Genomic DNA, 15,039 nt, shown 5'->3' with positions numbered 1-15,039 from the left:
AGGAGACAAGCAAGAAGGAAATAGTTATTCCCAGGACAGAAAGGAAGGGATAATGTATGTGTATGTGGAAAGGAAGGGACAATGGTGAATTTTTATTCCCTTCTCTCAACTGCGTTCAGGAGGTGATCTGTTTTGTTTTTTTTTTTATTTTTGTTAATGTTTATTTTTGAGAGAGAGAGAGAAAGAGACCACCAGCAGGGAAGAGGGAGAGAGAGAGAGAGAGAGACAGACAGACAGACAGAATCCGAAGTGGGCTTCAGGCTCTGAGCTGTCAGCACAGAGCCCCACATGCGGCTTGAACTAACAAACTGTGAGATCATGACCTGAGCCAAAGTCGGATGCTTAACCGACTGAACCACCCAGGCACCCCAGGAGGTAATTTATAAAAACTCTTGAGGATCCTCCTGGAGTTGAAGAAACACTTTAACTATGGCCGTTAGTTCGACCTTTGACCAAGGAGTGAGAGGTATCTGAAGTGGATCACCTGTAGCCTGGAATGGTCTTATTTCAAAAGGTCACTGTGTCCCAGTCTCTTCAGAATGGAAAGCCAGTTCAGCCTGAGGCTTACTGGGGTGGGTACTCAAAGAGTAGAGGGGAGCAGTAAGAGTTACCACAGTCTTACAGTCTTGCGTTAGATACATTTCCTCCTTTTTCATTAGCCTTTCGGAATGAATCTTTCACTGAAGCTATTTTGGAATCTTGAAATCTTTTGGAGGCTTCTGCATGCCAGCTGCAACAGGTATCCCATTCTATTTAATTTGGGAACTCTTGCTTTGCTTTGGAGTGTACTTCTTAAAGGAATGATCTTGTCTAATTGGAAAGTTCACCATAATGGCCATTGTAATTACACATTGTTCTTGGTGAAACTTTTTTTTTTTTTTTTTTTTTGCTACATACCTGCAACTTCCAGGAGTGTAGTTCTTAGACACAAAATAAGTGAGTGCCCCGGAAGGTGACCTGCTCAGCCCTCTGGATACAGAGGATCTCATTCCTTTTAGTTAGGCCTTCGGGTTCCCAGCTAAACTAATACCCAAGAGGGAGCCACTGCTGTGCTGGGGATTGTGTTTTACAGCGTGCCTCATCGCACAGTTTTTTCGAGGTTGGCAGATGACCTAGTGTTAATATAACCTGTTCCACGACCAACCGTCCTAATGCAAGAGTCTTTAAGTTAGGCGGCAAGCACTCTAACAGATCTTAAATGCTCCACCCATGCCCACCAATTTTTGTGGCATTTTGGCCTCCAAGATCCCTGCTAGCAATAGCCTTTATTTACATAAAACAAGACAAACATGTGCCCCAACATACCAGCAGTAACCAGACCATGGCATTGCAGACTGGCCAAGAGAGGGGCGTGCAACTAAAAGGAATGAACCGGCAATACACAACACAGCTAAGTGGAGGAAGCTTTACACAGAAGAATACGTACTGGATGATTCCACTAAAATAGGAACATGGCAAGAATCAAAAGTAGTTTGTAGTTCTATAAATCAAATTAATAGTGCCTCTAAGTGTTGGAGGTTGATTGGAAGAAGGTTTGAAAGGACTGTCTGGGATGATAGAAATGTTCTACATCTTGAAAGGGGTGATAGTTACATGAACATCTATATTTGTCAGAGGTCCCTCATTGTTTATTTAAGATCTGTATATTTCACTCTATGGAAATGTTATTTCAGTAAAAGTAAAGGGAATCCCTTATATACTGATATAGACAGCTGCAAGATGTTTTCGTTTTAAGAAGAAAACAGACTACAGGGGCACATGGGTGGCTCAGTCGGCTAAGTGTTTGACTCTTGATTCTGGCGCTCATGGTCTCGTGGTCTGTAGGATCAAACCCAAGTGAGGCTCCACGCTGACAGCACAGAGCCTGCTTGGGATTCTGTCTCTCCCTCTGCCCCTCCCCAACTCATGTGCATGCTCTCTCTCTTTCAAAATAAATTAATGAATTAAAAAAAAAAAGACTATAGAGCAGTATGCTGTATACTAAGTATAATTTATGTGTTCACATACATGTAAGTGTATATATATATGTGCACGTATTTGCTCATATAACTTATATCAAGCAATCATAACCTATAGGATGTAGTCAGAAAGCAATTTTATTTTTGTGTCTCTTTTTATTTATTATTAAAGTATTAGATAGAGTTATGTTAGTTTCCGATGTGCAACATATTGATTCTATACGTGACTCAGTGCTCACAATGGTGTTTGTCACCAAATGATATTACAATATTATTGACTATATTCCCTATGCTGTACTTTTCATCTCTGTGTCTTAGGTATTTTGTAACTGGATGTTGTACCTCTTAATGCCTTTTTGCCTATTTCACCATCCTCCTACTTACCTCCCCTCTGGCAACTATCAGTTCTCTGTATTTATGAGTCTGTTTTTTGTTTTGTTTATTTGTTCATTTCTTTGTTTTTAAATTCTACATATAAATGAAATCATATGGTATTTTTTTCCTCTGTCTTATTTCACTTAGCATAATAACCTCCAAGTTCATCTATGCTGTTGCAAATGACAAGATCTCATTCTTTTTTAGGGCTGAATGATTATATAGTTATATATATAGCTATACATAGTTATATATATATACACATAGTCATATATATAGTTATGTATATATATAGTTGTATACATAGTTATATATGTATATACATAGTGTTATATATATATACATAGTTATATATATATATACATAGTTATATGTAGTTATATATACATAGCTATATATATATATACATAGTTATATATATACACATAGTTATATATATAGTTATATATATAGTTACATATATACAGTTATGTATATAGTTTTTTATATATATAGTTATATATGTATTGTATATATAGTTATATATATATAGTTGTATAGTTATATATATATAGTTGTATATATAGTTATATATATAATCATATATATAGTTATATGTACATAGTTATATGTATATAGTTATATATACACACAGTTATATGTATATAGTTATATATATATATATATATAGGTATACATATACTTAGTTATATATAGTTATATATATAGTTATATAGTTATATATATGTACCACCTCTTTATCCACTCATGTATCGATGGACACTTGGGCTTCTTGCATATCTTGGCTATTGTAAATAATGCTGCAAAAACATAGAAGTGTATATATCTTTTTGAAATAGTGTTTTTGTTTTTTTGGGATGTAAACACCCAGTAGTAGAGTTATTAGATCATATGGTAATTCTATTTTTAATTTTTTGAGGACCGTCTGTACTGTTTTCCCCAGTGGCTGCATCCATTTATATTCCCACCAACAGTGCAGTTTCCTTTTTCTTCACATCCTTGCCAACACTTGTTATTTCTTGTCTTTTTGATTCTAGCCATTCTGAAAGGGGTAAGGTAATAGCTCACTGTGGTTTTGGTTTTCATTTCCCTGATGATTAGTGGTGTTGAGCATCTTTTCGTGGGTCTGTTGGCCATCTGTATGTCTTCTTTGGAAAAATGTTTATTCAGGTCTTCTGCCCATGTTTTAATTGGATTATTGGTTTTTTGGTGTTGAGTGGTAGAAGTTCTTTTTATATATTGGATATCAGCTGCCTATCAGATATATCATTTGCATATATCTTTTGCTATTCAGTAAGGGTTAGGGCTAGGGCTAGTAGGTTGCTTTTTTGTTTTGTTGATGGTTTCCTTCACTGTACAAAAGCTTTTTATTTTGAGGTAGTTCCAATAGTTGATGTTTGCTTTTGTTTCCCTTCCTTGAGAAGACATATCTAGAAAAATGTTGCTAAGGCCAATGTCAAAGAAATTACTGCCTATGTTTTTTTTTTTTTTAATAGTTTTTGGTTTCAGGTCTTACATTTAGATCTTCAATCCATTTTGAGTTTAGTTTTGTTCGTGGTGTTAGAAAGTGGTCCGGTTTAATTCTTTTGCATATGGCTGTTCAGTTTTTCCAGCACCATTTATTGAAGAGACCATCTTTTCCCTGCTGCATATTCTTCCCTCCTTTGTTCTAGATTGATTAACCATAAAAATGTAGGTTTATTTCTTGGCTCTCTACTCTGTTCTGTTGATCTGTGGGTCTGTTTTTGTGCCAGAACCATACTGTTTGGATTACTATAGCTTTGTAGTATATCTTGAAATCTAGGATTATGATACCTCTAGCTTTGTTCTTCTCTCTCAAGATAGCTTTGGATATTCAAGGTCTTTTGTGGTTCCATGCAAACTTTAGGATTATTTGTTCCAGTTCTGTGAAAAAAATGCTCTTGGTATTTTGATAGGGATTGCGCTGAATCTGTAGATTGCTTTGGGTAGTATGGACATTTTAACAGTATCAGTTCTTCCAACCCATGAGCATGGAGTATCTTTCCATTTGTGTTGTCTTCAATTTCTTTCATCAGTGTTTTATACTTTCCAGAGATTAGGTCTTTCACCTCCTTGATTAAGTTAATTTCTTGGCATTTTACTTTTGTTTGGTGGAGTTGTGAATGATTCTTAATTTCTCTTGCTCCTACTTTCTGTCTCTTTAAATTTATTCAGTGGGACTAGTTTTTCTCTGTCCCTGGATGAAAACACAGTTCCCAAGACTGTTTTGGTTACTTTTAAGCAATAATTACTCAGTCACTTTAGGTTGTAATAGATACTTTCCATCCAGTAATTAAAATGTTCAGTCCAATATGATAGACTTTAGACTTGACTGACAGTTGAAACTTCTCCCTCCCCCAGCGTGGGCCAGGAGCAGATGGGAAGGCTTTGGCTAGGGAAGGGGGCTGCAGTCCTCTGCTCCATTCTCTTCTCCTCATCTCTTTCTCTGCCAGTCCACTGAGACAGGCTTCTGACTCTCAGGCCTGGCACAGCAAAAGTGAGGAGGATTAAGAGGGAATAGGGGTGTTCTTATTTGACTGATACAAGTACCAGTTTTCTGGGTTTGGGAGATGTTCCAGCCAGCTTTCTTCCATAGAGACTTTTTGGATTCTTTGGAGATTTCCCGTCCCTGGGGCTCTCTCAGCTGCAGTACTCTTTACATGGTCAAATGCATCTCTGCTCTGGCTGGTTATTTGCTAAGTCTTGCTTCATCCTGTGACATTAAGCAGACACTTCCAGCTTCTTTCTGCTGAGGGCCCCACAATTTTCTATGTAGCTGTCTTGGACACCAAGGACACTAGCCTCCACTTCCCAGGGCTCAGACCTTAACCCATGGTGTCATCTGAGTTTTCCAGGAAACCCTTCTCATCTGACTTGGGAGTGGTATCTCTCACCTTCTTTCCCTTGGTGGGGGGGGGGGGGGCATGGATGGATTCATGTGAAAATTCTCTCTTTCAAAAAACAAAAAGTCTTTAGAATTTCTCTTTTTCATGATTCAGTGTACTTACCAATGCCTGTAGAGAGTCAACTTTACTGTATCCAAATAAAAAATAAAATCAACCAAAATATCAAGAGTTCTCAGGGTAGAATGTAGACCACGACATATGAATTTAACTTAATACGAATATATGACATAACCTCACTGAAGGGGAAAGAGAGAAAAGGACCTGACCTAAGTACTTTGGAAAACAGCTTTGTGACTAAATACCGTGAGCTGAAGACAAAAATAACTGTACATAAGCACCATGCTCTAGTTGGCAAGTTTGTTTGTCACAGGAGTACTAGTTAGCAATTCTGACAATATATATGAGGATTGATTATAAGAGGGCCCAGGATCAGTGACACCCCAGTAGCAATGAGCATACCTACTACCCAGATATTGGTTTCTAAATACCATTTTCCAAGGTATTGACTGATTTTAGGGGTTACATAAGGAAATGATTTCCAAGAAATTCCTGATTTTAGGGCTTGGATAAGGAAAATAGTTTGGCATAATCTTACAGAGCCAGAAAGTGAAAATGTTCTCCAGGAAACAAAAAAAGGTAGGGTGTGTCAAAATTACCCAGGGCCAACATGAAAGACCTCCTAGTGGCCAAAGCTGGAATGATTTGAGCAACAGAATAAATAATGATCATACTAGATTATAACCTCAAGAGCAAAGTAAATATCCATGAGTCCACTGATAAATGATTGAATAAATAAATGGGAGGAGTGCACAAAGGAATAAATCTTTACAAAAGAATCCCGAATAATATTTGTAGATACGTCCTGCTTAACTTCCCTCCCCTTGAGAGTGGGCTGGGCTTGGTGACTCACTCCCAAAGAATATAGAATATATTCTGTAGAATATAGAATAGTAACATGCCAATGGAGAAATCTAGCAGATACCAGCCTCTTTAACCACGTGATCAAGGTTAACTTCATCAGTGATGTCATGTTGTTCTTCATGTTCCCCAGTGTGGTTCTATGGAAAGTGCAGTTCACCTCCATGGTGTTCTTCCCCCAAACCCCAAAACAGCAGTCTAATTATGAGAAAACATGAGGGACATTGTACAGTGTGAGGGACAATTTACCAAATACCTGACCATGAATCTTCAAAAGTGTCAAGGTCATGGGAAACAAAGAAGGACTAAGAAACTGTCATAGACCGATGGACACATGACAACTAAATGCAACGGGGCATCCTGGATTGGATCCTGGAAGAGAAAATAAAGGACATTAGTGGAAAATGGTAAAATCCAAATAAAGACTGTAGTTTGGTTAATAGTATAGTACCAATGCTAATTTCTGAATTTTCACAAATGTACTGTGGTTATGTAAGATGTTAGGGGAAGGTGGGTGAGGTATACACAGGAACTCTCTGTAGCATCTTTGCAAGTTTTCTGTAACTCAAAAATTATTCCAAAATTATAAGTTTATTTTCTAAAACGTTCTTCTGATCTCCAACTCCCAACCCTTTTATACTCTCTGTGGAACATAGACTTCCATTTAAATTTCCTGTTATACTCACATATGTTTTTAAAAGTCTCTAGAACAATTTATAGAGGGGCACCTGGCTGGCTCCGCCAGCAGAGCATGCAGCTCTTGATCTCAGGGTTTTGAGTTTGAGCCCCACATTGGGCGTACAGTTTACTTTAAAAAAAAAAGAGAGAGAGAATAAAATTAGGATGATACACTAGATAAACCAAAACAACAGTTGCCTGTGAAGAAATAATTTTCCTTAAAGAGAAGAGACAGCCATTTCTCACAGTTTATTCGTTCTATTGTACCTTCTGGAACTTGAGCCATGTGACTGTATTACACCTTCAAATTTTTTAACTAGGGAAAAACTGCTTAGTTGTTTTACTCTTCTCTTGAATCACTATTCAGGGAGTCAGGAACTATTCCTGTAATGTTATGACTTCCTGAGAGAGATTCTTTTATGTTCTATGTTGCGTTCATTGAAAGTTCAGAAGCCATTTTTCTTCATGATAATACAATATTTTTACATTTGGGTTCTCCCTTGTTTCATCTTCACACATTTCAAAAAAATGCTTGGTTTTTAGCAATGTGTCTGATAATTTGATGCTTCTTGGGTTGGGATTATTTTCACTGTTGGGTGGCTCAGTCCGGTAAGTGTCCAACTTCAGGTCAGGTCATGATCTCTTGGTTCATGACTTCAAGCCTCGTGTCGGACTCTGTGCTGACAGTTTGAAGCCTGGAGCCTGTTTCGGATTCTTTGTCTCCTTCTCTGTCTGCCCCTCCCCTGCTTTGTCTCTCTCTCTCTCTCTCTCTGTCTCTGTCTCTGTCTCTGTCTCTATCTCTCAAAAATAAATAAACATTAAAAAATTTTTTAAGTCATTAGAATGGATATCCCTGAGCATTTTTACGTTTCAGGAAGGGACCCCAAAAAGATCAGCTTTTTCATCTACCCAAGGCAGTTACCAGCCACAGCTTTATTCATATATTCATCGCTCGCTATCCACTCTGTTTGTAGCAAGCCTCTCAAGCCTTATGCACCTACCTTCTCAAAGAGGACAGAATGGTAGTTTCATTGACCCAACTTCCAGTTAAACCAGCTCTTATCTCTACCAGTTCCTTAAATGCCATTCTTGTGTTGGAGTTGGTAGTTTGTATCCAAAAAGGGCCAAGACAGGAGAATCAGAAATGTCACTCTCCAAGTGTAGCGTTCCAGTTTCTCTGGGTCCCCATCATCATTCCCACCCAGAGCATCAGCTAATTACTGTAGCAGAGCGTACAGAAAGAGCTTGCTTTCTTTTCATTTTTCTTTTCTTTTCTTTTCTTTTCTTTCTTTCTTTCTTTCTTTCTTTCTTTCTTTCTTTCTTTCTTTCTTTCTATGTTTATTTATTTATTTTGAGGGAGAGAGAGAAAGCAAGCAGGGGAGGGGAAGATAGAATTCTAAGCAGGCTCCATGCTGTCAGTGCAGAGCCTGATGGGGGGCTCAATTGTATGAACCCTGAGATCATGCCCTGAGTTGAAATCCAGAGTCAGACACTTAACCATCTGAGCCACCCAGGTGCCCCTTGCCTGGCTTTCCAAGGTGTATTCTGCAAACAGGATGCTAAACTTCTTTTTATTACTGCAGATCTTATGCTTTCTTGGTTGTTGAAATTTTTAAATAAGCATTTTTTTAAGTTAACTAATTAAATATCTTTGCCGTTTCTTCTTTTCTTTTTAGCAAGTCTTTCCCCTTGTTTAACAGATGTGTCCCTCAAACACCCGAGTGCTATTCCTTGTTTGCATCTGTTTTGATAAATGATGTTGACACCCTCCATCAAATTCTAAGTGGAATAATGTCAGGAAGAGACACAATCCTTGGTCTGTGTATCCTCGCATTAGGTAACTTTAAATTGCTTTTCTTTCAGTGACTCTGCCAAAGTTTCTAGCACTTGCGTATGTTGTACGATGAGAATTAGCCTCTTAAAGATAAAAGTTCACATGTTTTCTTTATAAAGATTTTCAGTGTTTCAGGTTCAAGTGGGAGAGGGGACAATAAAATTAGGGAGACACCAGCTGGCTCTCTGCCAAGAGGCCTCACCGAGTGTGGGTTGTCTTAACACAGTGGCCATGTTCCGGTACCTGGTCCTCAGCTCTGCATAAGGATGAATGTGTAAAGCATATTGCCAATTTGCTAACTGGCCATGAAAAGTACAACTGTCAGGGGGACCAGAAAGCCATGTCTTCTGGCCAGAATGCCCTCTCCCCATAGGTGAGCCAGATTAGAAGGCCGCATGGGAGCAAGAGAAGGAGGCGTGTGTATCTGTGTTGAATAGCATCAGAAGGCAATGGCCTGAGGTAGCCAACCGCCTGCTTTGGGTTATAGGCAGGTCAAGGCCTTGAGCTGTGACATGCCTCTTCTGGGCATTTCTGGAAGCAGCTACCCACTCTTGACCCTTTAACTTCCCATTTCAACTTGATGAGCCCCTTTAAGAGTTGACTTTCTCTTTGAACAAGTTGATACATTCTGCTGTGTGGGCAGTCGTAGTGTAGTGGCCTGCTATCTACCCGTTCTCCAGTGGCTGCTTCCCAACCTTTTTGTTGAAAGGAATTCTTTGATCAGCCATGATTTTGCCAGTTTACTCATCAGATTTCCCCTAATTTCCTTACCAAAATGTTACTAATTCCTGAATCCTTGGGAATACTTAACTCATCACCATTATGTAACTTCCGGACTTCTTAGGACCCAGATGTGCCAGGCATTGTGCTTACTTTACTTTACTCATTAAAGCCTTGTCAGAATCCTGTCACCATTTGTAGGAAGGGAAACTGAGGCATAGAGAGGTTAAGTGACTTGGCCAAAGTCAGGCAGTGAGTAGAGTAGGTGGCAGAGCTGAGACCCAACCCAGATGTATCTGATCCTCAAATCCACATTCTTAACCACTACACCAAAGTGTCTGTAAGTAACGCTGATTTCTTTTTTTTTTTTTAATGTTTATTTTTGAGAGAGACAGAGCATGAGTGGGGAAGGGGCAGAGAGAGAGAGAGGGAGACACAGAATCCTAAGCAGCCTCCAGGCTCTGAGCTATCAGCACAGAGCCCCACACGGGGCTCGAACCCATAAACTGTGAGATCATGACCTGAGCCAAAGTTGGATGTTTAACCTACTGAGCCACCCAGGCGGCCCCAAGTAATACTGATCTCTTGTTTAGGAAAAATGTAAAATTATATATAAACTCACTGCAATACTTAACATAAGGTCATAAGCTTAAAACCCCAAATACTGGAAAATAATATCCGGATTTTTTTACATATACAGCTTACCATATAATTGGAACCTTAAATTTTTCATTTCTAAAGGCATTAATTTTTCATATTTAATAAAAATTCCTGAGAACATTTAAAGTTAAAACTTTATATAAGCCCAATAAGAAGTGAAAAGAGTTAAGTGTGGTCAATAATAAACCATTATTATTATTATTATTATTATTATTATTATTATTATTGTTTGGACTTAAAAAAACATTTTGGGTATTTGGGAATAAGACCTGATTTAAAAAAAAATTAATAAAAGAAGAATTGCTAGGATTTCAGAAACTGGCTTACTGTAGCAGACTGAACTTATATATGCTTTAGGCAGTACCCTGTGTATGTCTTGTTATTTTTTTTAGTAGATCTTTAAGATATTTAGCGATTGAAGGAAATTCTCAGTCCTCCCTCCTCTGGGAGTCATTAAAGCCCTGCCATCATTACCTTCACACCTTGGTTGCTGTTGGGGTTTATATATTTTGCTTAATTTTTCAGCCTTGTCTTTGGCCATGATGTTCACCTTCTGGTTCATCACCACCCTTCTGGTTCACATTTTCATTGCACTGACTATTTCGGGACTGCTGTGTAAGTATTTCTACTTGATTGATTTCTTTTTGATTAAATGCAAAGCCTTTCCATTAAGTACGGAACTTACAAGTTGGCACTTTTGAGCTAAATGGGGCTCAGAGAGTCTCTCATCCAACCCCGTCATTTTACATATGAGAAAACTTGGGCCCAGAGAGGACAAAGGGAGTTGTTTGTGTTGCAGATATTAGCAAATTTGATGCCAATCTGTTGTCTCTGCTGCACTCGGCTGCTGCTTAGTCAGGCCTGCCAATCCAGAGTGGTCCTGGTGACCATACCATTAACAGACGACTCCAAGTCTTGTGGAAGCCTTTTAAAGAATATCTTCTGAACTTCTACATCAACCATTGATCTTGGGTCCCCACAGTTGTCATGCAAAGGCTCCAGTCTAAAAAGACTCAGGCCTTGAGCTGGGGAGGGTCCCAAAGAGCCTCTCCTGTACCTGCTGGTTCCCCTTTTGTGGCTGGAATGTGGGTCCATCCAAGAGTTGTCAGGAAAGGAGGTCTGAGAGGTAGGGGCACACAGGAAGTTCAAGGCAGCAGCTATTTACCAACTGGCATGGGATATTTTAACTTTTAATAATCGATATGACTATAGAGTCTCATTCCCCTTAATCTGCCCTCAGCAACTTAGAGCCCTACGCCTCACAGGTGCACAGCGTGCCATGCTGGAGGACAGGCACCACAGCTTGTGATGGACACTTTCTCACTTAGGACAAGTAAAGACGAACATGACCTTCCTGTGGTGGTGCTGTAGGTGGCGTTGTAGTGTTTAAACAGAGAGCGGTTGCAATATCAGTGTCTACCCTGTCTTGTGACCGCCAAGCCGACCTCCCAGTTCCCACAGGAATTGTCACCAGTGGAGCTCACTGGGCAGGTCTAGACTTTGGACTCTAATGTTGTTCCCCTCACTGTCCTGTCCGTGCACTTTCCTCCCTGCTCACGCCCATGCCCAGTCTCTAGGCTGGGCTGACAGGATGCACCTGTGTTCTAGCATCACCTTCCCGTGCCTCCCAAGGACAAGCAGCCACTGAGGGTCTGGGCAGTCCTTGGGGAGGCCACCCTGGCCCTGCCCAGCTCCTTCAGAGGGTCGGTTGTTACACATCAAGCCCCAGGCCCGTGGGACCCACTGCCGGAGCCAGGCCACCCAGTGCTGGGGGTTGGGGGAGGCGGTTATCCCACGCGCATGTGCTGAATTCCCCTGGTGTTTTGCCTTCTAGTTGTCTGTGGTGTCTTATGGTGGCTGTATTACGACTATACCCATGACCTCAGCATAGAATTGGACACAGAAAGGGAAAATATGAAGTGTTTGCTGGGGTTTGCTCTTGTATCTACAGTAATCACGGTAAGAGACGCCCTTCCAGCAGGAGGTCAAGTAGCTCACTAGAACTCTGAAATCCAAATAATTTAACCAAAAACAACTAGAATTTGGTTTTGTTGTTGTTGTTTTTTAATCTCAGAGTATGCATTACGTAATAGTATGGTGAATACACATACATGTTTAGGACTTTCTCTCTTTTATTTGCAATACCTACATAGGGATAAATCAAAACCTTCCAAAAAAACAGGAAAAAAGAAGGCCTTACCTTCTTTCCAAGTCATTTCTGCCATCTCTCAGAGGTTAATTTCCTACCTGTGCTGATTCGTTTTCCTTGAATACAGTAGAACCATTTTTACCCCCAAGCAGCTATAAGGTGGACCCTGGAGGGGGGCAGACTTACGACAGTTCCTCTTTCCTGTTTGTGAGCAGACTCCCCGTTCCAGCCAATGGATGCTCTGCTCCCTCCAGGGTGTGACAGCTCCCACTGCCCTTGAACACAGAGAGTCCTTTATTTCCAGACCTGCTGGCCACTGGGTTATTTTGGTTTTCAGAGAACCTGCCGCCACCTCTGTGAGCTCCCTAGATGAAAACAGGCACACGCGGAGTTATGGAGGCAGCAGATACTGGTTGTTGCGGGAGAGAGGTTGGCTGTTGCAAACCGTTGAGGTCACTCCCCAGGTGGCACTAAATGGGCTAGAATCACAAGGCCCTGGAGGGACCGTGGAGTTGATTTTAGGCAACCACGGCCATCCTTGCTTGTGCCTTGCTTGCTAACTGTTTTGTGGATGAGCCACAGCTAGGTTTTCCACAAGCCCTTTAATTCTTCCAGCAAACGCAGACTCTCTCACAACTCACTTCTCTCCTGAGGAGATCCTTCAGTTCCCCTATTTGGTGGTCTTCACATTTTCTCATTTCTAGTGAGGTTTCAGGTTTGTGTTCTTCACATAAACTGTATCTCAGGAGGCAAGTGTGTGATTAAGTAAAGCTTCTGATTTGTCCTGCCTCAGGCAGGGACCAAGCCCATAACTGCTCCAGGGCCTGAAAAGGAGGCTGGAGAAAAAAGGAACCCCCTGTAACCCAGCCGGTGCCGAGCTGTTGGGCATGGAGGAGGGGGTGGGGAGCAGGGCTCCAAGCTGGGGGGGGAGAGTGTACCTTCTCCCTTAGCCCTCCCCAGGGCTTCCTTTGTCTCCACACACTGAACCATTAATGGCCACCAGACACCAAAGTCAGGGGAAGTTCTCTTCACTAAGGTTGGTGAGAGGTGAGGCTGTGAAGGAAGAAAGGCTGTTTGCACCTGTGTCTGTGAGGACTGTTCAGGGGATGGTATAGAGGGTAGAAGCGAACCACAGCTCATACGCTTTGGCACACCTATCACAGCTACTTACTGAGTTCCCACCACGTGCTGGCTGCTGGGTGGGCATGTCCTCACAAGAGCCCTAGATTGTTGATTGCTGTGTACTTGAGTCCCTGTCATACACTGGGCCATGCACTAGGCAACAGAGCTAGCAAGATACAATACACAGATAGCACCTGCCCCATGACTAGATAAATTACAGAGCAAGCAATGTCATGACCTGGCGCACAGGGAAAGATTCCAGCCTTTGCGGTCTGAGGCGGACATCCCAGCCCATGGCCCACTACCCACTGTGTGACCTCACAGAAATGTCTTGGCCTTAGGCTTGGCTCTCCTCATCTGTTGAATGGGAATATTCCTACAAGATTCCCCTAGGGCCACGGACTTCCCTCCTCCCTGGGGAGCATCTGCCATGGAAACTCAGCATTCCCACAGAGAGCCACCCCTCATGCTCCCTGACAGGGGACCCAGGGCTAGGAAGCTGGGCTGGCTATGGGGCAAGAGAAAACCACTTTCCACCTGCTCCTCCCCCCGCCAGCCCAGCTTGGCTCCCACAGACCCCTGCACAAGATGAGGGAAAGAGGTCAGGGAGAGAACATCATACTGTGTCCCCTAGTCAGGTACCACTCCCTGTCCTCAGTGCTGGTATCCAAGAGGAAAGAGGAGTTAGCAGCTGCTCCCCTTCTCCCTCACTCCACCTTTCTTACCCCACTTTTCCAGAGAAGCAAAAGAGGGAAACAACATTAGCAAGAGGGGAATAGAATCAGGAGAAAGGTCACCTCCTTCAGCCCTCATCCTTCTTGCTCACGTGGGAGCCCCATCTCACTTCTTCCCTGACCTGTATGTTGGACCCCAACAGAGACCCTGAAAGTCTCATCTAGTGAAGATTTCCCAGGGAGATCCTTGTCTGCTACCAGGACACTTGGCTGGGATATGTTCCTGTCTCCTGAGTTCCCAGAAGCTGCCTCACAAATCAACTAGAAAACATGGTTCAGGGAAGATGGGGGCTGCCTATGAATATTATTTAAATAGTTTTATTATAAGTGCTAGCAGCAATGGAGAAAAGAGGGTAAATGGCCTTAAATGCACACCTCAGGGCATCAGCCTAGGAGCACAGGCTGAAGGGCAGCTCCCTGCAGCTTAGAGCCCAGATGAGTGAAGCCAGGACGTGGCCCCCATGGTAAGTCAGCCCTGCTGCTCAGCCCAGCCTGGCCCACACCCCCGGCACCATCCCCGGTGGGTAATGCTGATCCCTGCTGAGAGTTGACTCTACGCTTCTAGTGAGCATCCTTGCAGTGTACTTAGAGTGTGAGAGGAGTATTTTATGCATATATATATAACTTGTAAAACACACATGTATTTAAATATACATATGTTAGCTTTCCACTCAGGAGCTAGAAGCCAAGTTTATTTGCCTAAAGATCATATCATTTTGCTTCATGAAAATTTTAAGTGAAACAAAAAAGGTTCCTCTTTTTTGTTGATTGTGGTAGGCATCGAGAATGCAGAGTTGGAAATTCCTGCTTAGCCTTTACCACTTACAGGGGTCCGGACATCTTCCCCAGTTCCTCCAGACACCCATGACTGGGTCGGGAGGCTCTGCTCCCATTTTATCCCACCTTCCTTCAACTTTCTTCCACTGGATTGTAAGATCCTTTGGGCCAGGAATGCCCCAGCCCA

The 15,039-nt window shown here is 41.7% G+C and overlaps 1 protein-coding gene across 5 annotated transcripts in view; it reads left to right on the top strand.

Moving 5' to 3' along the window:
- The window catches only part of SLC44A3 (solute carrier family 44 member 3), a 96,465-nt gene that overhangs the window by 22,790 nt on the left and 58,636 nt on the right, over window positions 1–15,039 (top strand). For all 5 annotated transcript variants that reach the window (XM_047085284.1, XM_047085283.1, XM_047085282.1 and 2 more), the window contains 3 exons: window positions 8,533–8,693; window positions 10,596–10,685; window positions 11,905–12,029. In XM_047085284.1, coding sequence (XP_046941240.1) covers window positions 8,533–8,693; window positions 10,596–10,685; window positions 11,905–12,029 — 376 coding nt within the window. The remainder of the gene's footprint in view (window positions 1–8,532; window positions 8,694–10,595; window positions 10,686–11,904; window positions 12,030–15,039) is intronic.

This window comes from Lynx rufus, unplaced genomic scaffold (assembly GCF_022079265.1).
Source record: "Lynx rufus isolate CCGP_SWC_20201006 ecotype Redwood Valley unplaced genomic scaffold, mLynRuf1.p SCAF_2, whole genome shotgun sequence".
Classification (NCBI taxonomy): Eukaryota; Metazoa; Chordata; class Mammalia; order Carnivora; family Felidae; genus Lynx; species Lynx rufus.
This window is presented reverse-complemented; position numbering and strand designations above follow the sequence as displayed.